A 25381-nucleotide genomic window follows, 5' to 3' on the forward strand; every position below is an offset into this window, starting at 1 on the left:
GGAGAGTGTGTGTGATTAGAGGTGGGAGCAGTAGACAGCAGCCCAGGAGAGTGTGGGGCTCAGTTTATTGGGGGGATCAGTCAAAGGGGGGGCTGGCTAGGGTGGGGTAGGGCAGCAGTTTGTCTGGGCCCCGAGAAACCCAACTGGAATCCAGGGCCTCATCTGCTTCGAAGCCAAAGTCTTCCTCGACCTTGATCTGGGGGGAGAAGGGCGAGGGCGTGAGTAGAGATGGCCCGGGGCCTCATTTCTGGCTTCCTCTGTGCACCTCCGAGAAAAATGCCAACCCTCCGGGGCCCCTGTGTCCGGTTCTTCTGGTCACCCACCTTGTGGCCCTCCGCTCCCGGCCTCTCGTTATCTTTCCTCCCCACCACCTCCTCCAGGGCTTCCAACTTCCTCCTCCAGCCAAGCCCTTGCCCCACTTTTTCCAGCTCATTCTCCTTCCCCACCCAACCCCGACCCCCTACAACCCCTCCTGCTCCCCGTCCTTTCTGTAGCTCTCCCCTCCCCACCAACCCAGCCCCTAGGGGTCCTGGTCCTGCCCTGCCCGGTCCCTGCGCCCCTGGCTCTCCCACCTGCACCGGGGCCAGTTCTGGCGTCAGCGCGGCTCCTGCTCGGCGTCCATCCCGGGGCGCTCGCCGCCTCTTCCGCCCGCTGGGCCCCTCACCCGGGGCTGGGCTGCTGGGTTCTGGGGGTGCGGGCGTCCTTCTGGGCGGGGACAGCCCCTCTTTCTCTGGAGGCTCGTTCTCGGCGTTGCCCGGGGTGGGGGCATCTGTGCCCTGGCTGCCCTCGTCCTGGCGGGAGGTGAGGGGGCGGGTGAAGGCTGGGTCCTGGGCTCCCGGTTTGCCCAGCCCCCCGGAGACCCCGCGCTCACCTCCAGCACAATGGTGAACTGGCCGGCCCTGTAGTCATCGCCGTAGGAGTCCAGCACTCTCATGAGAAACCTGCGCCCAGAGAGAACCGCCAGTGGAATAAGTCTGTTCTGGCGGCTGGGGAAAGGGGCACCCGACAGCCCAGCTCTGACTGTGAAGCCAAGGTGCCCTCGACCCAGAAGCTTCAGAGCTCCCAAGTCTGAGACCTGGGTGCCAAGCACTGGACCAGCCGGTGGGACTTTAGGCAAGACAAGGTGACCTCTCTGTGCCTCGGTTTCCTGCCCGGCCAACAGGAGATGATGACTCCGACTAAGTGGAGTGCTGGGAGTGACACTGCAGCTAGATGATCGCTTTCAAGTACTCAACGGGTATCGGCTTAGTAAACATTCAAGCGTAAGTTGTCATTTTTTTCCCAAAAGGTATGCCTTTTTTTTTTTTTTTTTTTTGGTGAGGAATATTGGTCCTGAGCTAATATCTGTTGCCAATCTTTCTTGATTTTTTTTTTTTAAAGATTTTATTTTTTTCCTTTTTCTCCCCAAAGCCCCCAGGTACATAGTTGTATATTCTTCGTTGTGGGTCCTTCTAGTTGTGGCACGTGGGACGCTGCCTCAGTGTGGTCTGATGAGCAGTGCCATGTCCGCGCCCAGGATTCGAACCAACGAAACACTGGGCCGCCTGCAGCGGAGCGCGCGAACTCAACCACTCGGCCACGGGGCCAGCCCCTTTCTCGATTTTTTTAAGTCCTTCTAGTTCTATGTGGGATGCCACCACAGCATGGCTTGACGAGTCGTGTTAGGTCCACACCCAGGATCCGAACTGGCGATCCCCAGGCCGCTGAAGCAGAGCACACAAACTTAACCACTGTGTCACTGGCCGGCCTGTAAAAACTGAGAGGCAGGTGCAGACCACCCTGCGGCCTTCTCTTCTTTCCTGTCCCTGCTTCTAAAAGCTTTTTTTTTTTTTAAAGCTCTGATTGATTGAATGCTACCTGTGAGCCAGTTCCTGGGCAGAGCATTTTACACGCACAGTCTCACTCCTTCTCGAGTATGCATCATGCCCTGCCCTGTCCCAGGCAGTGTTCCAGGAGCTGGTCATGTGTCAGGGAACAGAACGAAGGTCCCTGGGCTCTTGGAACTCAGAGTCTCGCAGGGAGACAGACAATCAGCAAATCAACAAACCACAATGGGTCAGAGAGGCGGAAAGAGGCAGATGATACCTGATTGGGACTTCAAAAGGACGGTGGGGGAGGCCTCACTGAGAAGGTGAGGGAGTGGCAGAAGAACCTTTCTGGCAGGAGAAACAGCAAGTGCAAAGGGCCTGAGGTGGGAAGGTGTCTGGTGTGTTCTAGGTAGAGCAAGCAGGCAGGTGTGATGGGCCGTTTGATGCAGGGCCTGGGTGGCTGTTTAAGGACGTTAACTCGGAGTCAGGTGGGACCCCTGCAGGGTTTTGAGCAGAGAAGTGACTTGGTCTATCTTACATTTTATTCTAACTTTTGAAAAAAATGACGTATTTTTTAAAATTGCGATAAATAACATGAAATTTACCACTTTAACCATTTTTAAATGTACAGCGCGGTGGCATTAAGTACATTCACGTGGTTGTGCAACCATCACCACCATCCGTCTCTAGAATTCTCTTCATCTTGCAAACTCTGTCCCCATAAACAACAACTCCCCGGCCCAGTCAGCCACCACTCCGCTTCCCGTCTCCATGACTCTGACTACCCTGAGAACCTCAGGCGAGTGGAATCACACAGTATTGGACCTTTGGTGACGGGCTTATTTCACTTCACATAATGCTTCAAGATTGAGCCATGGTGTAGCATGTGTCAGAACCTCCTTCCTTCCTAAGGCTGGATAATATGCCAGCATATGCATACACCACATTGTTTATCCGTTCCTCCATCCATGGCTGCCTGGGTTGCTGCCACCTTTTGGCTTTTGCAAATAACACTGCTATGAACATGAGGTTACAACTATCTGCTCATGTCCCTGCTTTCAGTTCTTTTCGGTATGTACCCAGAAGTGGAATTGCTGGGTCACACGGTAATTCTATATTTAAAAATCTGGGGGAGCTGCCATACTGTTTTCCATGGTGGCGTGTCTTACATTTTAAAAGGACCACTCGACCACCCTCCATGTTTCTGATGGTCTGGCGAGAGGCCCAGAACTTGCATTGTGACAATTCCCAGAGGTCTGAGGCTCGATGTCCAGGGCCCACACACTGAGACCCACAGAGCTGGGCTCCAGACACAGAGCTCAGAAGGCGTCTCCAGGGGCTGGCCCGTTGGCATAGTGGTTAAGTTCACACACACTGCTTTGGCGGCTTGGGGTTCGCAGGTTTGGATCCTGGGCGCAGACCTAGCTCGTCAAGCCAGGCTGTGGCAGCATCCCACATAAAATAGAGGAAGATGGGCATGGATGTTAGCTCAGGGCCAATCTTCCTCACATAAAAAAAAATAAAAATTAAAAATAAATTAAAAAGAAAGCATGACTCCCTGACGAATCCACAGGGAGTTTAGCGTGTGCGGATACTTCCTCTGCCTTTTGAGGTTGTCACCATAAAGGCCACCCCTCCCCTTCCCTAGACTGGGTCCTGCTGTAAAATACAATCTTGGCTGATGGTACAAATAGGACCAAAAGGGTTCAGCCAGGCCCACCCCGTTGTGACAGACTTGGAGGGGCACGGCAGGTGCAGGGAGACGAGTCAGAGCACAGCAGGAATCGTGTGAGAGGTCACATCCCTGGGCCCAGCTCGGCGGCAGTGGAGGTGACAAGACGTGGGGTTCTGGTATATTTTAAGGTGCTGCTGGGTGGGCGGGGTTTTAAGGGTAGAGTTGACAGGAGCTCTGGTGGGTGAGATGCAGGCAAGAGGAAGCAGCACAGGATCCCCAGCCCTTGGGGGAGGGGCCAGGCTTGGGGGAAGTCAGGGTTAGTTCTGGAAGCATGTCAGAGAGCCAGTGTCACCGTCCTGCGGGCAGCCAAAAAAGAGAACAGAGAGCTCCGAGGACAGCTGCAGACAGGATCTGGAGGTCCGAGGCCGCCAGGTGGCCTTTAAAACCACAGCGCTACGAGCTCTGCAGGCGGGGCACACCCCCAGCACTGACCAGAACTTCCCGTGAGGACAGACATGTCCCGTACCTGCGCTGACCACTGCAAAAGCCACTGGCCAGCTGCTGCTACCACTGGGCACCTGGCACGTGGCGAGAGTGACGAGGAACTGAGCTCTTAACTTCATCCTCTTTAAATTAAGTGTACATCACTTCTTGTGCCATGAAGCACCTCACACGCGGCGAGTGCAGCTGAGCAACTGAAATTTTAAATTTCATTTAATGTTAGTTAATTTAAACGAAAAGTGGCACCTGTGGCTCGTGTGCCGGAGGAACTGGATTCCTAATTTCACTTCCTTTCAGCTGACTTCAGTGTAGATTGCCCCCTGCAGCTACTGAGCGCTTGCGTGGTGGGAGCCTCTCAGGAACTGAATTTTCAACTTCATTTTAATGAGTTTTAATTAAATTTATTCATGTAGTTACAGTGGATTTTAATTATGTGTCAATGAAAGTTGCCACCTGTGGCTACCGTGCTGGACAGCACAGAGATGGACAGAAGAGGACTTAGGGCCAAGCCCTGGGGGACAGGGTTTGGGAGGAAGAGGATGGGGCAGGGAAGTGGCCGACGGCCAGGGGGCAGGGGAAACCCAGGAAGGTGAGGGACCTGGACCCCAAGAAAGTGCTTCACAGAGGCATATCCACTGGCCAGGGAGGCGGAGGGCTGAGGACCAAATGAGGGGCTGAGCATTGTGGAGCCCTTCCTCACAAGATGAAGAGGGAGACACAGCCAGTGGCGGGGTCAGCATCAGATCCCGGGCGGGCTGGCCCCAGAGCTCACGCCCCTCCCAGTCACAGTGACACAGGTGCACAGAGGGAAGCTCTGAGCTCAGCTCACCCCCTGGGAGCTCCCACTTAATCCTCAGCAGCCTCGTGACTTTGGCATTGCTCTTGTTGACAGGAAACTGGGGCTCAGAGAGGGCATGTCGCTTGCTCAGAGTCACACAGCAAAACAGTGCTTGAAACTGAGTCTGTGAGCACACCTAGGCCCCCCAGGCTCAGGTGCAGCTCTTGCCTGCAAGGCCCAACCCCACTTCTGGCCCCTGTCTACCTCAGCCCCGGCCCTCCTGTCCAGCCTCGCTTTGTCCTGGCCCAGTAGGGCGGGCAGACAGGATGGTGGTGGGAAGGTCAGGGGGCGAGGCAGGGCTTACCTCCGCTCCTGCTGCAGTCTGCGCGTTATCCGCTGGACCTGATGGAGCCTGCTCAGGACCCGCTCGTTCACCTGTGCGGGGGTGGGAGGGCACACGTCAGCGCTCCATTCATGCTCCCGCTCAGTCGGTCCTAGATGGTGAGTGCAGCCCCCACCGTGCACTAGGAACCAGCCGTGGCCTCTGAGGCCTCCTGCACATCCCCCTCCTCACCCGTTCCCCACCTTTCCTGCTCCTCTCCCGCCTCCACTGCACCCGCTGGCCTCCAAGCCGATGCCCGAACCCCTTGCGCGCCTTCCTGTCCCGGGGGTTTCCACACACTCTTGCCCCCCATGTCTGCACCACTCATTCCCTCAAGTCTGTGCAGGGCATCCACTCACCTCCCCCTGAACTGCAACACCCCCCCATGCCCACGCCAGAACCCCGCCCACCCAGCCGCGCTCCTCAGCTTCATCTTTCCTTACAACGCTCATCATTGCCTTCCATGCTATTTACTTGTTTTGCTCCCTGTCTCCCCACCAGAACATAAGCTCCCAAAGGATGGGGATTTGTGCCCGTATCCCCGTGCCATGAGCAGAGCCTGCAGGGGAGGGTGCTCTGTCACATCTCTGAACAAGCAATGTCACACAGTGATAATGTGTGGGCGGACGCCAAGCAGGCCCCCGTGCTGGGGAGCAGGGCAGGAGGTGGCTACTTCAGTTAGGGCTGTCAGAGAAGACGTGTGGGCCAAGACCTGAACGACGACGTGGAGACAAATGAGCAACAAGCCAGGAGGAAAGGAGTCCAGGCTAAGGGAACAGGCACTGCACAGCGTCTCAGGACCCCAGCCTAGACACGGGGTGGGAGAGAGGTGACTAAGCCCAAGCAGAGGCTTAACACAGTGGCTAAAGTGTGTACTGCTCCTGAGTCAGACAGACCTGGGCTGGAATCCCAGCTTGCTGCTTCTCAGCTGTGTGAGCTTGGGCAAGTTACTCAACCTCTCTGAGCCTCAGGTTTCTGCATCTGTAAAATGGGAATAATAACAGAACCTATTCCTAGGGGGTGGGCTAAGGGCACTCAAATGCCAGCTCCTTCGAGCGGACGATCGAGTCCCTCTGGGCCCCAAATCCATCTGTTAAACAGGGCTCGGAATACCGCTGCTCAGCGGGTGGGGGGAGCAGGGATGAAAATTCTGAGACATCCTTTGCGCAAAACCCCGAGGGCAGGCCTGGCACACGGCGGCTGTGACGGCACCTCCCTTGCACTGAAAGACCCTGCGAGCACAGAATGCCCGGGATGAAATATTATTGCTAACGGTGGACAGAGGGATTCACGTGAGGAGTCTTGAAAACACCAGAGGAGAAGAGGACAGAGAGGAGTGGTCCTGGAGGGAGGAAGGGAGGGGGGAGAGCTGAAGGATGCAGCCGAGGCAAAGGCTATATGGGAAGAGAGACACCGTATCTGGTTTATGTACAATAGCTCTGAGTTACCTCTGTAATGTCTACTTTATATGTACACATACACACGTATGTAAAACTAGGTTACAAATAGCACTGCTACGAACACCCTGGTAACTGTCACTGTTTCTGCTGGCTACATATGGAGGGCTGGCACTGCGGGCCACAGGGTATGCAGAGGTGCGGCTTGGTGCAGCTTCAGGGGAATATAATTTAGACCCGGAGCTGACCCTGCTCCGAGCGCTCCACTGCTCCCACTGCCCTCAGCCTGGCATTCAAGGCCATCTCCCCTCTGGCCCTCTCCAGCATCGCCCATCCAACCAAACACCCCTCCAGGCCTGAGTGAGGCTCCTGCTGCCCAGAGTCCCGCGTGCGCCTCTGCCTCCAGTCAGTCTGACCCGCTCCCGCTTATCCTAAAACTCGACTCAAACATTGCTTCTTTATCATTTCTCTGCCTCGCCCCCTCCTCTTCATGGCCTTGACTCCTACCCCAGCTCAGGCCTCATCCTCTCCCGCCTGGACCACTACACCAGCCTAGCCTCCCCCTTCCCAGAGCTCCCCGACACCACTGTTATGGGTTGAATGGTGTCCCCCAAAACAGGCGTGTTGGAGTCCTAACCCCCAGGGCCTCAGAATGTGACCTTATCTGGAAATAGGGTCTTCACAGAGGTAAACAAGCTAAATGAGGTGATTAGGGATCCTAATCCAATGTGACTGGTGTCCTTATAAAAAGGAGAAATTGAGGGGCCAGCCCAGTGGTATAGTGATTAAGTATGCACTCTCCACTTCAGCAGCCCCCAGTTCACAGGTTCAGATCCTGGGTGAGGACCTAGACCGCTGGTCAAGCCATACTGTGGCGGTGTCCCACGTACAATATAGAGGAAGAGTGGCACAGTTGGTAGCTCAAGGACAATCTTTCTCAAGCAAAAAGAGGAAGATTGGCAACAGATGTTTGCTCAGGGCCAATCTTCCTCATCAGAAAAAAAGAAAGAAATTGGTTAGGACACAGACACACACAGGAAAATGCCACATGAAGATGAAGGCAGACATCTAGAAGTCAGGGAACACCAAACATTGCCAGCAAACCACCAGAAGCTAGAGAAGAGGCCTGGAACAGATTCTCCTGCACAGCCTCAGAGGAACCAACCCTGGTGACACCTGGATCTCGGACTTCAGCCTCCAGGACTGTGAGACAACACATTTCTATTATTCTGCCACCCAGTTTGTGGCACTTGGTTACAGAGGGCCTAGGAAACTAATACAACCAAATTCAGAGAGTCTTTCAAACACCCAGCTCTGACCTGGTCCCTCCCCTGTTTGAAACCTTTCAATAGCTCTCTCCCACTGTGAAAAAAAAAATTCACACTTCTTGCCCTGGTGTTCGCGGCCTTTCAGGATCTGGGCCCTGCCTATGGCTCCATCCTCATTCTCATCAAGGAGCCTAAAGCAGTGATTCAGCTGAGAGAGGCTGAGTCTGGGGCACGGGCCCTGGGGATGGAGGGGATGAGCAAGATCCAGGCAGATGTGACAGGCAGAAGGGACAAGACGGGAGGAGTGCCTGACGTCAGGGCTATGGGAGACCAGAAGAGCCCGATCAGTGGGGAGCATGAGGGGCACCTGTGAGACATCAGCCAGCCGACCTGGGCTGGGAAGCTCCTAGAGGAGACTCCCCGTGCCCCGCACCGTGCCTGACACATAACAGGTGCAAAATGAAGGAAAGATCCCTTCACCTAGTCAGGGATGGCTGGGCAGGTGGACCGGCGGAGGCTGGGAAGGGGTGGTCATTTAGGCCAGGGGACCCTAAAACGGGGCAATCCGCACTCACCTACCTGCTCGATCTCCCGGCAGCGCCGGCCCAGCGCCTGATACTTCCTGCGATTTAGTTCCCGCTGGCGGCGCCGCCGGCCCCGGGCTGCCTCCTCCTCTTCGTCCCGCTCTCGGAGCCCCGAGCCGCCAAGACCGCCGGACACAAACTCCACTTCTGTCTCAAGCTCGCTCTCCAGGATGTGGCCACCGAACAGCGGAGGCAGCGCCAACTCCGAGCCTGGCGGCGCTGAGAATTCTTCAAAACCCACGGCTGCCATGGTCCTGTAGGGTCAGGGGGGCTCAGGGACCCTGAACTCCTGGCCCCCAGCTCCTCCTCCCTCAGACCCAGGAGTCCAGGCCCCCAGCCCCCTCCCCTAGGCTGCTCGAGTACAGACCCCAGTCCCTAAAAACAGTTCTAAGCCAAAGCAGTTGCATGAACTACAATCCCCATCAGCCCTCAGGGTAAAAGCGCGGATACCTGCACACTCTGCAGCCGCAATGTCTTTTGGGATTTGTAGTTTTCCCCAAAGCCACTCACCCCTCTCTCTGCTCCAGTTCCATCGCTCTTCCGCTCCGGGCGCCCCAGACTTCAGAACTTACAACTTCGAGAAGCTCTAGGTTAAGTCGTTAGCAAAACTACTTGTCCCATCAGTCTTCACGGCCAAGAGATAAGGGACTTAGCCGCTCGGCCTTCTGGGAGTTGTAGTTCCCAATTTCCAGCCCGCTCCCCTCCCCCTCTCCCTCCACCCCGAGTCCCGGCTTAAAGGCCTTGCTTTCTCGTCGAACGCCTTCACCCGTCGTCCGAGTTTTCCCCGTCTTTATTCTTGTCTCAACACCCTGTCGTCCGACTACGGCGATTCGCCACTTGGCAGGCTCAGTCCTCGGAAGACCGTGAGCCGAGTGAGCCCCTTCTCCCTTCTGCGGCTCACCCCTTCTCAGCCTAGCGGCATGTGCTAATAAAGTTGTTGTTCCAAACGCGGCCAGGAACGTCGCGGGGCGAGGACCAATCAGAGTGCGGCTTTGCCTGCGTAACGGCGCGAATGTGAGACGTCATCCGTGAGCGTCGACTGCTGTAGGGAAGCTGGTTTCTTAGAAACGGTGGTGCGAAGAACGAAGAGGTGAGTGTGATGGAGACAAGGGAAGGGCTGGAGGCCGGGTTCCCGCGTCTGGGGGAGGCAGTGCGGAGGGAGGAAGGCGGGCTTTCGTAGACTGACTCCGCAGAGATCTTATATGCTCCTGCCGTGTCGGGGCTCTGGGGACATGGCAAGAGCAAAAATTGTTCCCTCTCCCCTTCGCGCTTCGCCTGGTGCCTTAGTCAAGTAATTACTTACCTAAAGAGTCAGAAATGCGTGAAGCGCCTTCGGGTGCACGCAGGGCCTGCGGGGGTGTGCACCGAGCACCCCGTGTCGTCTGGAGCGGGGTGCGTGGGTCGGGGATCTGCGATATGAGATGAGGCCTGAAGGCTGAGGCGGTGTGGAGCCAGGAAAGAGGGAGGGAAGCAGTTGGCAAGCGAAGGGTATGTGAGAAGGAGCCGCCGACAAGGGGGACAGTGGCGGAGGTGCGGCTGGAGAGGTTGGCCGGAATCAAGCGAGGTCATCGTGCCCACTCCGTGCCAAGGGGCCGCGCTGGGGATAGGGAGCAACGAACAAAACGGACACGGTCCCTGTTGTTACAGAAAATTTAGCTTAATGGGGAAGATGGGCATTAAACAAAATGTTAGAAAAGTAGAGGATCTTAGGGGTTGAGGCAAACTCAGTGGCTCGTAAGGTGTCTAACAGTGGGGCAGGATTAGTCTAGGGGTCAGAGAAGATCCATGATCTGAGGCATATTTATGACGCTACCCTGAGGGATGAAAAAAAAAAAACACATTCAGAGACCTGGAGAAAGGGAACTATAATGTGGTGGGTGTAAGTATTAGATAACATTGTTCATTTCCCCAATGTTTCTTGAATGTCTACTGTGTGCTAGATGTTCCGTTAGCTGGTGGGCGTATAGCAGTGAACAGACAGATGTGGTCCCTAGTTTTGCTTATAGTTTAGTGGGGGAACTGAAGAGAGAGCGTATGAAGAGATACTGGAGTCTTATATATGGGGAGCGATTTATGTTCTGTGAAAAAGGAAGAGTTCCTCTATTCAGAGAAAGAGGAGAGTTTTAGAGAAAGATCTGTGTGAGGTAAGGTAGGTGCATTTATGAGGAAAAGCTGTGTGATATAAAGGGGACATTGCATCTTCGGGAGAGAGGAGGATATGAGTGGAGATTGATCTCGTAGAGACAACTGGACATCCAGGGGTCTCAAACTGGCAGCACAAGGGCCCACTCTGTCCTGTAATCTGTTTGGTTTGGTCTGTGTCGTGGTGGTTTGTTTTGTTCTGGGTGTTATTTAAATTGCTCATTTAAATAATAAAAAGGAAACTTTTCAAACCAAGAGATTCCACATAAAAATTCTGAATTTCTTACTTCTCTTGAAAAAATTGAGAAAACCTGGCAACGTGGAGCCCACATTCCCACTGGCAAGGCGAGTCTGAAGCCGGGCACTGGCTACTCCTTTCCATTGGGCCTGATTCACGAGTTCTCCAGGCTCCACTCCTCCCTGCTGACCAGCCGTGCCTCACTTGGTTATGTCACCCCCTTAGCCTCTGGAGGCAGCCTCTGTTTTTATACATTAGAGGAGCGTGGTATGGAAGGGAAAGGAATGAGAAAGGGGATTTGTTTTATGGGGAGAGGAACAGAAACAGGAAAAGGGAGAAGTTTCTTATTTAAAAAAAAAAAAGCAGTGAGGGGATGGAGTGGTGGGGCTTGTACCCTGTTGAGTTGTGCTTCCCAGCCTTTGCCACTCCACGGGTCTCCCAGAAGATGCTAATATTTGTACAACCCCTGGGGTAGATGAGGAGGCTGCTCGTGGCCAGAGGTGATTGGCTTGGGGCCCAAGACTTAGGCCCCGCCTGGTTGCCCTGATGGCTGTGGAGATCAGTATTTTAGGATGTCTCTCACCCATTTGGGGCCCAACAACTAGGGAGGAGGGGCCTCTGTTACAGAGAAAAAAAGGGATGTGAGGAGAGGTCACATCTCATCAAGGGGAGGGTATATCTTTTAAGTCTTAGCAAGGTGGTGGCGAGAGGCGCATGCTGTTTCTTGTCCACTGAAGTGGGTGTGAGAAAGGTAGGTGGTGTGAGTGACGCCTGGAGACCTTCTGGTTCTGGGAGGTTTCTTCATGGATTCACTCAGGAGGTTTTCATTGAGCACCTATTGTGTGCCAGGCACAGTTAGGAGGTGGAGAAGAAATCAAATGACAATAGCTGTCCTTAAGGAGCCTGCACGCCCCGTAGGGTTGATCAGGGAGGACCGGGGCCTCCCGGGGGAGAAACCCCTCCCGGTACTGAGGGGGAACCCTGCTCTCCCTCCCCACAGGCCTCGGGATGTCTCTGGCAGACGAGCTCCTGGCTGACCTTGAGGAGGCGGCAGAAGAGGAGGAAGGAGGAAGCTATGGCGAAGAAGAAGAGGAGCCGGCGATCGAGGACGTGCAGGAGGAGACGCAGCTGGATCTTTCCGGGGATTCGGTCAAGAGCATTGCCAAGCTATGGGACAGCAAGATGGTGAGCGGGTTGTCAATGGGAGCCCCCAGGAGGGGCAATGAGAAGAAGAAATGGCTCTTCTTTCTGAAGAGTGCTGGGTTCTCACTCCCCTGTCCTTCCCGAACAGTTTGCTGAGATCATGATGAAGATCGAGGAGTATATCAGCAAGCAAGCCAAAGCCTCGGAAGGTACCTTCTCCCCTCCCACACGCCCTCGCCTGCCCCGCTCTTCTCCGGCCAGGCTCCTGGGCTCTTTGCTGCTGCAGCCTTGGAAGTTGGGTCTGTCTCTCAGCCTTTTCCAGAGCTTCTCCTCTTCCATCCCAACCCAGTCCCCTTCTCCGGCTAAAATGACATTGCATTATAAAGCCGACACTCCTCGAGTTCTTGCTCTGTGCTGAGCCCTCACTAATTGTGATGGGACTTGTCTCACAGCATCCCAAACGGCAGTGAGTCATGTGACCAGTTCCAGGGGTTTTGCCACGTCTGTAAACCACTTGTCTTATTACTTAGTTCACGTTTTCTTTGAATCAATGTGCTTTTTTCCTTCAATTTACCTAAGAAGGAGAGTTGTCGCTGCTGTGAATGGAAAGCTGATATCGTTTGCTGCATAGAAAGTAACCATAAAAACACACAATTACTAAAGCCTCACCTGAGGTTTCTTCTCACTTCCAACTGTGGGGAGCTCTGGGTTATCTCTAGAATGTTCACCTCCAAGAGGATGATCCTGTTAAGGCTGGGCTCTCAGATGCAGTTGTCCACAGCAGGAAGCCACGGGAGCTGTCGGGCGCAGGAGTGGTGTGGTCAGAGCAGTGTCAGGGAGCCGCACTCATTCCTTCCTTCTTTAAAGTGTTCTTGAGGCACCCTGGGGGCCAGGCCCTTGTGGGCTCAGCCGTGGTCCCTGCTCTCAGAATGCAGAGGGTGTGGTGGAGCCAACAGGCCAGGTCCCAGACAGTTAGTGGCGGGTGGTGCCCCTGGGATGGAGGGAGCTCAGGACACTCTGGAGCTGCAGGAGGGCCCGCCGACCCTGCCTCAGGGGTCAGGGAAGCACTGATACCTGAACTGGAGCTTGAAGCATGAATACACACACCAGGCTGAGAACAGGGGGGCATGTGCCCAGGGAAAGAGAGCTGCCTGTGCAAAGCCTCGAGCATCCGGAGTGACAGGGAGGCCGAAGAAGGTGCCAGATCTGGCAGGGTTTCGAATGTCAGGCTGGGGAGAGTGCCGTGGGGAGCCATAAAAGTGACATTTCCTGATGACCCAATCCACCCAGTGTCTAGTGGGGAAGGTGGACACAAAATGTCTCAGAACTGGATGTCAATTGTGTCTGATGGACACGGCAGGAGTGCCCAAGGCACAGAGGAGACATCTGACCCTCCTGAGAGGTGGGCGAGGACTCAGGCACCGTCTGAGTCTTGAGGACATAGAGGCATCTGAGCATCAGGGTTAAGAACACGGGCTCTGGCGTAACATCTGAGGTCTGCCATCTGCTGGCTCTGTGACATCAAGCTATGTCCTTTCATGTCTTTCTCTGCAAAATTGGTCTAATTTAACACCCACCTCGCTGGGTGATGTGGATAAAATAAGTTAATACCTGTAGGGCACTTGGACCAGTGTCTGATGCATGGTAAGTCCTCTGTGTGTCAGCCTTGGCGACTACTGCATGTGAAAATACCGTCATCATCACTGTTGTGATTATTATTACTGTTAAAGCCTGAAGAGAAGTTTTCCAGAAACAAATTTAGAAAGGGACGCACCAGGAAAAGGGGACAGCATGTGCAAAGGCCGAGAGCAGTGAAGCAGCCCTGAGTGTTCAGGGCTCTGTAATCAGTCTTTCATGGCTGTAATGTAATAAGACAAGGGCGTGGTGGTGGGAGGATGGGGCTGGGAAGGTGGGGAGACCAGACTGGATTTGGCGAGTCAGCCAATATCCACAGAGCAACTCCCACGTGCCGGGTGCCATTCTGGGCACCGAGGGTGCAGTCGTGGGAAACAGGCACAGTACTTGTCCTCATGGGGCTTCTGGGAGGTCTTCCATCCTCAGTCAGGGGAGCTTGGCCATTAGCCTTAGGGACGTGGGAGCCCCGGGAGGGTTTAGTTCCAGGGAGAGATGGGGTCAAGTCTAGACTGGCCTGGAGGCCAGCCTGGAAGGAGAGAGGCAGGAAGTTTGCAGACATAAACCCCTCCTCTCGCTGATTCTTCAGCCCCTCCTCCTGCTCCCCTCCAGGCACCTCCCCAGCCTCCCCTAGCTCTGGGGCTTGGGACGGTGTGGGGTCAGTGGGGCGGGTGCTTAGCCACGCTCACACCAGGCTGTTTCTTACCTGCACAGTGATGGGACCAGTGGAGGCGGCCCCTGAATACCGTGTCATTGTGGATGCCAACAACCTAACTGTGGAGATCGAGAACGAGCTGAGTGAGTGCTGGGAAGGGCAAGCAGAGATGACCCTGCCTGGTGTCCTTCACACCCTCCTCCCATCCCCAAGGAAGGGACAGGCAGGATCCTGGGCTGCCTTCCCCACTGTCCTTTCCCAGGGTCCTGCCCCCAAGCCCTTTATATTAGTTTGAATCCACGTTCAGCTGCTGTAACAGAGTGGCTTAAATAAGAAGGAAGTGTATTTTCCTCTCGTATGAAAGCCTGGATGAGGGGTCCAGGCCTGGTGTAGCAGCCTCTGGTGCCCAGGCTCTTTCTGTCTTGTTGATCTGCCGCCTGTTTCATGGTGCAAGGTGACTGCCCTCCACCAGCCATCACCCCCACATCCCCACCAGCAAAACGGGGGAGAGAAGAGGAGGGCACAGTTCTCTTCAAGGGGGTGACGTGAGAGTTGCACATGTCACCTCAGCTCACATCCTGTAGACCAGAACCAACTCATGTGGCCTCATCCAGGAGTAAGGGCAGCCAGGAAACGGAGCCCTCATGGCGGGTGTCCGTGCACCCAGCTAAAGCTCGGTGGTTTGGTTACTAAAGGAAGAGGGGAAACGGCTGCTGGGGCAAGACTCTGCCTGCCCCTCATCAGACACTCCCGTCTCTGTTCTCCTCAGACATCATCCATAAGTTCATCCGGGATAAGTACTCGAAGCGATTCCCCGAGCTGGAGTCCCTGGTCCCCAACGCCCTGGATTACATCCGCACCGTCAAGGCAAGTGGAGACACGTGGGTGCCTGGGAAGAACGGAGGCTTCTCCACGCCGCTCGTGTGAAGGCGGGCAGGGCCCTGCTGTCGGACCCCTAGGCTAATGGGAAAGGCTCCCATTGCTCGGCTTTTGGCTCGAGACAGGTGGGCACAGCGAGCAGGTGAATGAACTGGAGTGAGCGAGCTGGAGGCTCCGGCTGCTTTCTGCTCCCTCTCGGAGTCTGGAGATAGTGGAGAAGGGTCTACCCAGCGTGGGAGAGATGGAGCCCAGAAAGAACATCCTCACGGCTCCCGCCCCACCCTCCACTCCCTCTCCTTCCCCACCTGGGTCTCCTGAGAGGGGCCTCAGCTTGTTGAGGCCAAGCAAGCAAGAGAGGGAGATGAGGGGGTGCCCTCTAGCACTCCTCCGGTGGTGGTTGGAGCAGCTGGTGTTTGAGCTGATCTGAAGGCTGACAGAGGGGCAGCCACACAGAGATTTGGGGGAAGAATCCTAAATGCTAAGACTCCGCAAGTGGTAATGAGCCCTGGTGCCTTCAAGAAACGAGAAGGGGAGTGAGGAGAGGAGCCGAGGGGTCGCTCACATCTGACCTCTAAGGCTCTGGGTCTTATGGGAAAGCCCGGGGGGGGGGGTCAGGCGCAAGTGAAGGTGGGACACCAGCAAGGAGGCTCCCGTGTGACTCCAGGAGAAGGTGAGGAGGCAGCAGGGGATGTCCGTGTGGTCAGCAGGCCTGTCGAGGCAGTGGGTCCTCTGTGGCTGTCCATTCGCTTGGGTCTGTTTCCAGATCAGCCACCACAGGCAGGCAGGGCTGACCCTTTGAGCAGTGACATTCAAAGTGACCACTTTGTACAGACCAGTGTCCCCAGAAGAGCCCTGAGTGGGTGCAGGAGCGAGAGAGAGTCCAGAGCCTTCCTGAGCCTCTGCCTGCCCGCTCTTGCCTTCTTACCCGCAGGAGCTGGGCAACAGCCTGGACAAGTGCAAGAACAATGAGAACCTGCAGCAGATTCTGACCAACGCCACCATCATGGTCGTTAGCGTCACCGCCTCCACCACCCAGGGGTGCGTACATAGCAGGGAGAGGGCGCTGTGGCCCACCTCAGGCCCAACTAACAGCAGACGATGATCTTAGGGTCCCAGTGGTACAGATGTCAGCCTAAGGCAGACAGTTCATTTCAATTCCACACGTTTGATCAGCACTTCCTGCGAGCCAGGCACCATACTGGACTCGGGCATCCCCAGTCAGGAAGCAGCCTTCCCCGACCAGTAGCCTGTAGTCTTGAAGGCTGAGGCAGAGGGCGAGCCCGTGATTAGAGGTGTTTATCTCTGGTGTGTCGTCCCCTGGCTAGAAGGAAAGCATCTGTGAAGGCAGGGGCTTTGTTTAGCTCCCTCGGTCTCCCTGCACCCCTCTGGCTCCTGTGCCATGCCTAAGAGAAGGGGACATCTTTAAAGCCCAGAGCAGAGTCCTGTGGGATGGGGACCTCCCGAGGGCCGGCTTCCTGTTCGTTGAACAAACGCTGACGGAGCAGCGGGCGCTGTTCTGAGGACAGGGCTTACAGAACCTAGCAAAGCAGAGGTGGCCGTGCTCCGCTCAAGCTCCTGTCTGGGAGGAAGCAGGTGCATACACGGGTCAGAGGCTGAGTGTCAGGATGCGTAGGGAGTGCCGAGTAGCGTGGGGCAGGAGGAGGGGCACCCACCTGGAGCAGGTCAGGGTGGCTTCCAGGAGGAGGTGAAACTCAGCCTCTGAGGGGAGCCATTGGGGCCGGCAAGGCTGAGACCTGAAGGCTGAGGAGGAGCTGCCACAGGGGGCTCAGGGGAGAGCATTTCAGGAAGAGGAAAGAGGTGTGAAGGCTGTGATGACACCCGGAGACCAGAGTAGGCAGGACAAGGCCCCCGCCAGGCCGATGAGGGTGGCGCTGCCTGAGAACTACGATTCCCAGCTGCCCTTGCTTCCGGGCCTCAGGACTTGTGGTTGTCTTGAAGTTGCACACACGTACATGCATGTGCACACACAGCTGGGAACACGGGGGCTCCCACGCCAGTCAGACAGGATCCCCAGGAGGGGCCAGCATCGTCCCACCTGCGTCCCCACCCCTGCAGGCAGCAGCTGTCGGAGGAGGAGCTGGAGCGGCTGGAGGAGGCCTGCGACATGGCGCTGGAGCTGAACGCCTCCAAGCACCGCATCTACGAGTACGTGGAGTCTCGGATGTCCTTCATCGCACCCAACCTCTCCATCATCATTGGAGCGTCCACGGCCGCCAAGATCATGGGTGAGGCCCCGGGACCACGGCAGAGGGGCATTCCGGGCAGTGATGGTCCAGGGTCTGCAGATGGGCCATGCGCCCTTGGGGAGTCACATCTGCTTTCTGTAAGACAGGATTTGGCCCCGGAGCCCGAGCACCATGTCCCCCTCGCACTCTCCCTGTCAACTCTCCTGGAGATCACAGGTTGGCCAGCCTGCTTTTTCCACAGACTCCGAGAAAGGATGATGGCCTTGACCTGGTCAGCCCCTGAGCCCCAGGAGAACCGAGGCCAGACAGGCTGTGAAGGAAAGAGGTAGCAGGGCCCGCGGAGAGGCCAGGAGGCTGGTGCTCCTCAGCCAGCATGTCCCGGCAGCTCCCAGCTCTGCCACGGACCCGCGGGCTGCCTGGCAATAGTAAAATTGGTTCTCTGAGCCTCAGTGTTCTCTGAAGACGGGGTGCTAGTCCTGGCAGTGTGTTAGGACGAAAGGGTGGGTCCCCAGAGCACCCCCTTGGGCTCCTGGCCCCTCCCCTGGAAGTGGACAGACGCTTCTGGGGGAGTTTGGTAAAGCAGCTGTGTTGGTTGGCTAGGGCTGTTGTAACAAATTACCAGGGACTTCAACAACCGAGCTTTATTCTCTCAGCCCTGGAGGCTGGAAGTCCAAGATCAAGGTGTTGGCGGGGTTGGTTCCTTCTGAGGCCTCCCTCCCGGCTTGCGTGTGGGTGTCTTCCCTGTGTCTTCACATGCTCTTCCATCTGCATCCTAATCCCCTCTTATAAGGCCATCAGTCAGATGGACCAGGGCCTATCCTATGATGTCATTTTATTTTAATCACCTCTTTAAAGACCTTGTGTCCAGGTACTGTCATATTCTGAGGTACAGGGGGGTTAGGACTCCAACATAAGAAGTTCGGGGGACACACCTCAGCCCATAACACAGCCTTGGGGGAAGGGGAGAAAGAGGCAGTGGTTTCAGGGCAGGAAAAACCGGGGTGTGGATCCTGCTTCCTCCCCTCGTTGACCCCACATCCTTGGGCAAGTGACTTCATGTGCCTCAGTTTCCCCAGTGGTGATTGGGGGATGTGCTCGTTTCCTACAGCTGCTGTTAACAAATGACCACAAACCAAGTAACATGAAGAACGCAATTTAGGATTGTACGGTTCTGCAGATCAGAGGGCCGCCGTGGGCCTCACTGGACTAAAAACCGCCGTGGGCCTCACTGGACTAAAATCAAGTGTGGACAGGCCTGCGTTCCATTTTGGAGGTCTAGGGAGGAATCTGTTCCCGTGGCTCTTCCAGCTTCTGGAGGCCGCCTGCATCCCTTGGCTTGTGTCCCTGTCATCAGTCTTTAAAGTCTCCTTTCTCACATCACTCTGACTCTGCCTTTTTCTTCCACTTTTGAGGACTCGTGGTTAACTGAGCCTGCCTGGATCCTCCAGGATGATCTCCCCACTTTGAGATCTTTAGTTTAATCGTACCTGCCCAGTCTCTGGCTCTGTAAGCCGCTGTAGGCGCGGGTTTCGGGGTGATGGTGAACATCTGCGCGGGGCCGTTTCTCTGCTCCCTCACTGCTTATGACAGCTGTGGTGCTGGAGGCTTGTTTTAAGGATTCGTTGGTCTGATGAGACAGTGTAGTCCTTACAAACACCAAGCACGGGGCTTAGCACCCAGCAGACCCCATCAGAGGTGGGAGTATTCACCCGCAGCTCCTCTTCCTCTCCCCCGTGCCTGTAGACAGGCTCGCGGCAACCCGGAGGTGTTCACAGCCAGGCCCTGTTGTCAGGGTGCCTCTGGTGAGGTGAAAGCTGTTCTAATACATTCAGGTCGCAATCCCCAGGGCAGGGGCCATGCAGCTTTGCAGACTCTGCGGTCAGGTTTCTGTTGGGCCACTTGCTCACTGTGCACCCTCAGGCAAGTTGCTTCACTTCTCTGAGCCTCCTCCCAATTCCCCTCTGAAATGACACACGGCGCAACCTGGCAGGGCCACCTCAGGGATCCAGCTGGAAACTCATGTAAAGGTGTGCAGCACACGGTGAGCCCCCAGACAAACGCCCCGTGTTTCTTCTCACCTCCTGCCTCCCTCTCCCTCCCTCCCGCCGCAGGGGTGGCCGGTGGCCTGACCAACCTCTCCAAGATGCCCGCCTGCAACATCATGCTGCTCGGGGCCCAGCGCAAGACGCTGTCCGGCTTCTCGTCCACCTCCGTGCTGCCCCACACCGGCTACATCTACCACAGCGACATCGTGCAGTCCCTGCCCCCGGTGAGCCCCCTTCACCCCATGTCGTCGCCTTTGGCCCCCCAGCTCCCCAAGGACGGAGCCTTCTGCTGATTGGAAATAGCCTTATCTCAAGGGGCTGTGTGAGCCTGAGCAGGTGGCCCCCCACTCCTCGTTCCATCAGTCACAGCTGACGGTGTGGTCAGGAACCCGGAGGACGTGGTGGCACAGGGCGGAAGAACAAAGATGCTGGAGCAGGTGCTGGGTTGGGTTCCGGCAGCACCACTTGCCAGTTGGGCGACCTCAGGCAAGAGGCGCGAGCCCTGTGCCTCCGCCTGCCCGTCTGTAACGCGGGGAGAACCGAACTCATCCACGTGAAGCCCTTCAAATCAGGCCTCACGCCCGATGAGCAGTGTAAGGCCGGGGGTTCCCAAAGCCACCCTCGGGGGTAGTGACCTTCTGGAAGGGTTCATGGAACTCACTGAGAGCTGATCGTCTCAGGGCGATGGTTTGTCACAGCGAGAGGACCCAATAACATCAGCAGAGGGAGCAAGTGCAAGGGGCGGGGTCCAGAAATACCAAACGGAGCTTCCAGTCGTCCCGTCCCCGTGGAGTCAGGACACGTTACTCTCCAGCCGTGCACATGTGACAGTGCACAGGGAATCACCAGCCAGGCCTCACTGTTCAGTCTCTGCTGGGGCTCAGTTACATGGACATGACGGGATTGCCTGGGTGGCCGACAGAGCCCATAACCCAAAGAACCCACCTGACATCACACGGTTACTGTCTGGCCCCCAGGCCACCAAAGGTCCCCACCCAGGGGCCGAGGGCCAAGGTTAGACCTCTCAGGGCAAGGTTAAATTCTTCACTACATGCAGCCACTGCTCACTTTATTATCATTATTATTGTGCGTTGAGACCTGTGGCCGTGGGTTTTACATGTACCTTTTTGGTCTTTCCCAGGACACGGGCCGCCTTCCTTTCAGGGCATATAACATGGTTTTCAGTCACACACACATGGATATTTTCTATTTTAATAATAACATACTTATTTTTAGTGTTTGATGATCTTTCATCTGTAGTACAATTAAGTTGTCTAGGCAAACCGGTTTAAGTTTTTGGAAAGTAGGTTGACAACACATTGATGATAATTCACTGCTAGGCTGTGTCATCTAGGGACGCACAGCACGAACGCGGAGATGCTGGTGGGCACAAGTGGAGACCGTGGGGGCTGGAGTTTCGGAAACTCTCAGTGATCTCATTGACCCCGCTCCCTTTCCATTGCTGCAGGATCTCCGGCGGAAAGCGGCCCGGCTGGTGGCTGCCAAGTGCACGCTGGCAGCCCGTGTGGACAGTTTCCACGAGAGCACGGAGGGGAAGGTGAGGGGCGGGCGGGTGTCTGTCCATGTGGGTCTGTGGTCTGTCTGGCGGAGAGCTGTCATCGGTGACCCACCGCACAGGAGCCCTGCCTTAACAGACAGCCCTGTGTCTGTCTCTGGGTCCCAGCGAAGCCAGCTTCCCTCTCCCCTGCTATACCAGTGTCCTGTCGCTGCTGCTTTAGCAAATTACCACACACCTAGTGTCTTAAAGCAGCCAGAGTTTGTCATCTTAGTCCTGTAGGTCAGAAGTCCACAGGGGTTTTACTGGGTTAAGTCAAAGTGTTGGCTGAGTTCGTTCCTTCTGGAGACTCCACGGGAGGATCCATGCCTGTGCCTCTTCCTGCTTCTAGAGGTGCCTGCTTGTGGCCCCTTCCTCCATCTTCCAAGCCAGCAGCGTAGCATCTCCCATCTCTCTCTGACTCCGCTCCTGTCTTCACATCTCCTTCTCTGACTCTTTGAAGGACCTGGCTAGGACACTGGGCCCACACTGATAATCTAAGATACTCTCCCCATCTCAAGGTCCTTAACCTGATCACATCTGCAGAGTCACTTTTGTCATGTGACAAACGGTGACATATTCACAAAGACCAGAGATTCGGACTTGCCTGCTGTACTTGGATCTGTCCCCTCTGCCAGCCCTTGTTTTCATTCAAGTAACAATCAGTTAATCTCTGTCTTCCTTGGCGGACCTGTTCCGTGACTGTAGATATGTTTTCTGTCCTGTGTAGTGGTGTTCAAGCACCCAGCCTGGCACAGTGTTCAGGGGTTCAGTTTCTCTGCCCCCTCTCACTCTCTTTGACCCTGGTCTCGATGCTGGGGGTACAGTAGTGAACAGCACAGACGAAAGCCCTGCCTCTGTGGCATTTACGTTCTAGTCAGAGATGGGGCGAGGGGACAACAGCAGGTAATCTGTAGTGTGTTCAGCAGTACTGAGTAAATAGATGCTAAGAAGAAAAATGAAGGGCATGAGTGGCAAGGGAGGTTAAACTCAGGGAAGGCTTCTCCCAGGAGGTGAAGGTTTAATGTAGACCTCAGTAAAGTTAGCGAGTCACATGGGTTCCCAGGGGAAGAATGTCCAGGGAGCGGGAACAGTCAGTGCAAAGGCCCTGGGGCCAAAGTGTGGCAAGCCCAGAGAGAGGAGGCTGGTGGGACCCGGGAAGATCATGTAGAGCCTTCTGTGCTGTGGGGAGAACTTGGCTTCAGCAAAGGTTCTGAGATGGGGGCTGATTTGGGGTCTTGCCTGAAGGCAGAGCCCGGTGGGTTTTGCAGGGTGCGAGAAACAACAGAATTGAGGCTGACTGACTCTCGGCCGCCCCAGTCACTGACCTGTGGAGAGCTAGGGCAGAAGGCTGAGGGGGCGCAGTTCTGGCTGCCCTGCTCACCTGAGGCTCTTCACAGCCGTGTAAAGGAGACGGTTGTCTGTGGGGCACAGTGTTCAGAGGAGAGTCTGAGCCTGAGATACGAGTCTGGGGGTCATCAGGTCGCAGGTGGACCTTAAACCCGGAGAGCTGAAAGCGGACAAGATCCTCGGGGCCCAGGTGCAGGGGAGGCCCCAGGAGGAAGGAGTGAGCCCCAGGGTGGGAGCTCCGCTCATGCAGATGGAAGGACAGACGGACAGACAGGCGGGGCCCATGTCTGCTGCCCACGGGAGCAGCTTCAGCACCTTCCCCCACCCCCCGCCCAGGTGGGCTACGAATTGAAGGATGAGATCGAGCGCAAGTTCGACAAGTGGCAGGAACCGCCGCCTGTGAAGCAGGTGAAGCCGCTGCCCGCCCCCCTCGACGGGCAGCGCAAGAAGCGAGGCGGCCGCAGGTGGGGCCCTTGGGGACCAGCAGGGGCGAGAAGGGAGGGGAGGAGGCTCACACCCTCCCAGCTGACTCCCGGGTGCCCCTGTCCCCTGTCCCCAGGTACCGCAAGATGAAGGAGCGGCTGGGGCTCACGGAGATTCGGAAGCAGGCCAACCGCATGAGCTTTGGAGAGGTCAGCCCCCGATCCCCGGGCTGTGGAAGCTTGGGGCTCCTCTTCCTCACCAGGCCCTGCCCCTCTGTCCCCTGCTGCTTCCTTCCTCTCCATCCTCTGGCTCTTGCTCAGATCTGGAGCACCGCCCCAGCCTCCTCCTTGGTCTCCTGGCCTCCAGTCTCACCCCTCCCCATCCAGCCAGCCCCAAAGGGGTCTACCCAACACTTAGCGCCCGGGGTCCTTGTCTGGGCACCAAAGGCGGGTCAGGATCAGTCCCCTGCAGGCCTCCCTGCCTCGCCCTTCCCCGCTCCTCTTCCTACATTCTGCCCTGCCATCCTGCGCTTCCCCAGGCCTCACCCTGCCAGTCTCATTATCCGAACAGCATCCTACTAGTCCTGGGCTTCTAGCTGATCAAGGGGGTGGCTAACCCCAGGACATCTTCCCATCCCACCAGATCGAGGAGGATGCCTACCAGGAGGACCTGGGCTTCAGCCTGGGCCACCTGGGCAAGTCGGGCAGCGGGCGTGTGCGGCAGACGCAGGTGAACGAGGCCACCAAAGCCAGGATCTCCAAGACACTGCAGGTACGGGCCGGGCCTGGGTGGGCCAGGAGGGGTGCACGCTGGTGACAGAGCCCAGGTCACAGCCTGGATCTCCTCTCCCCGCCCCACAGCGGACCCTGCAGAAGCAGAGCGTGGTGTACGGCGGGAAGTCCACCATCCGCGACCGCTCCTCAGGGACCGCCTCCAGCGTGGCCTTCACCCCGCTCCAGGTACCTGCCCAGCCCCTGCCACTGCAGTCAGGGGGCTCTGCTCCCAGCCCTCTGAGTGGCCCTTGGGAAGCCCCTGCCCTACCTGGGCTTCGGCTGCTTCGCCTGTGAAACAGGCGCACGATAGAGCCCTCACACGGCTGTCTCGGTCGGCGCCCTGGTGAAGCACCTAGAGAGCATAGTGTGGTCCCTGGCACCCAGTGAAGTCAACAGGGACAGGCAGGAAACAGTCGTAGCCGCGAGCACGGGCCGGCTGTAGAATCCAGGAGACCAGTTCCTCTCCATGACCTTGAGCAGGCTCAACTCCTCTCTGAGGCTCCAGTTCCTCTCCTTCCAAATGGGGGTGTGGTTGGGGCAACCTCTGACCCCATGCAAGAAAGTTCATAGTTCATCCCAGCCCGGCCACTGAGGCACGGGATGGAGCGAGGATGAGTCACTGCATCTGTCCGTGCCTCCGTTTACTCACCCACAAAACAGGGTGAGCGTGTCCTGTGGTATCGTGAGGAATAATTGAGCTCATTCCTTTCCATCAGCAAGTGTCTCCTGAGCACCTGCTGAGTGCTGAGCACTGTTGTAGGCGTTGGGGCTAAAGCTGCAAACGAGACAGTAAGTCTCGTCCTCATGGAGCTCATGGGGCTCATGGGGCTCATGGGGCGGCAGGGGACGGATAAATAAGTGAGATACACAGTGTGCTGGGAGGTGGAAAGTGCCGGGGAGGAAGGAAGGGAGATAGAGAGCCACCAGGGAAGGCCTCTGCGAGGAGATGAGAATTACCAAATTTAAGATATTTTGAACAGGGCTGGCCATGTGGTGGCTCCCAGAGCTGGTCATTGTCATCAGTGGGGTTGGTGTGATTTGTTGATACCACAGGGACTCAGTTTCTTTATTCAGAAACCGAATGGAATCAGCTGTTCTCAAATGTTGGTGGGGAACTTGTTACAAATTCTGATGCCCAGGTCCTCCCCTCCACCCTGCCTCCGGGCCCACTGAGTCAGAATTTCCCAACGTTGGGGAGATTTGGGGACTAGAAACCTGTATTCTTGTCCACCTAGAGCCTGAGGACCATTGACAAGGGCCTGTGGGGCCCTGACATTTCAAGCTTCTCTTACTGGGGCAGGGGGGCTGTCATTAGGGGCCAGGCCATCTCCCAACCCCGTCATCCCGTCTCCCTCATCTGTCCAGGGCCTGGAGATTGTGAACCCACAAGCAGCCGAGAAGAAGGTGGCCGAGGCCAACCAGAAGTATTTCTCCAGCATGGCCGAGTTCCTCAAGGTCAAGGGCGAGAAGAGCGGCATCATGTCCACCTGAGGACCACAAGCTGGGCAGCCACCCACTGACGGGACACGAGGCCCTGCCATTCTGAAGGGGCCAGGTCAGGGCTGGGAGGTTCCGGCACGGAGAGCCACCCTGCTGTCGGCCCAGAGCCAGGACTGTCCAGGAGGCACGGGAGGAGGCCCGGCCCCCTAGCACCAAGGTTGCCACCTCCTTCGGGGGGCAGCGTGTCTTCTTCACACCTCATCTTTTTTATTTTAACTGGGAAAGGAGATAGTTTTGGAAAAAGTGTAATTAAATCACACTATTAGTATCTGTTCTTGGGGAGTGATTGTCAAATACCCAGGTGACTGGAGGACGAGAGCTACCAGGTTTGGGGGACAGAGTTTGTGCTCCCCTTCCAGGTGGTATCCGGGGGACCCTGTCATTCCCTCATCACGGGACCCCAGGAAGAGAAGAGCCCTCTCTGTCTCCAGGCCCCTCGGAGAACA

General features: G+C 56.3%; 2 protein-coding genes across 3 annotated transcripts; one reads left to right on the top strand and one right to left on the bottom strand.

Annotated features, from left to right (window-relative positions):
* Positions 1–48: 48 nt before the first annotated feature.
* On the bottom strand, positions 49–9137 carry TFPT (TCF3 fusion partner). The gene is made up of 6 exons (XM_070633399.1): positions 8904–9137; positions 8389–8647; positions 5127–5197; positions 872–941; positions 573–791; positions 49–196 (listed from the first exon to the last, which is right to left on the bottom strand). Exons 1-6 carry the CDS (start codon positions 8924–8926, stop codon positions 77–79), a joined length of 762 nt encoding a protein of 253 aa, XP_070489500.1. The 5' UTR covers positions 8927–9137; the 3' UTR covers positions 49–76.
* A 215-nt stretch (positions 9138–9352) lies between these two features.
* On the top strand, positions 9353–25203 carry PRPF31 (pre-mRNA processing factor 31). 2 transcript variants are annotated; one of them, XM_070633374.1, is made up of 14 exons: positions 9353–9483; positions 11774–11958; positions 12065–12125; positions 14263–14346; positions 14973–15070; positions 16014–16120; positions 17159–17328; positions 19401–19558; positions 20803–20892; positions 22576–22703; positions 22799–22871; positions 23305–23433; positions 23523–23621; positions 24801–25203. In XM_070633374.1, the coding sequence occupies exons 2-14, from the start codon at positions 11782–11784 to the stop codon at positions 24924–24926; spliced, it is 1500 nt and encodes a 499-aa protein (XP_070489475.1). In that variant the 5' UTR covers positions 9353–9483; positions 11774–11781; the 3' UTR covers positions 24927–25203. The 2 variants fall into 2 exon arrangements, with proteins under 2 accessions (XP_070489475.1, XP_070489476.1); XM_070633375.1 differs by lacking the exon at positions 22576–22703.
* Positions 25204–25381: the final 178 nt, after the last annotated feature.

This window comes from Equus przewalskii, chromosome 9, assembly GCF_037783145.1.
Source record: "Equus przewalskii isolate Varuska chromosome 9, EquPr2, whole genome shotgun sequence".
Classification (NCBI taxonomy): Eukaryota; Metazoa; Chordata; class Mammalia; order Perissodactyla; family Equidae; genus Equus; species Equus przewalskii.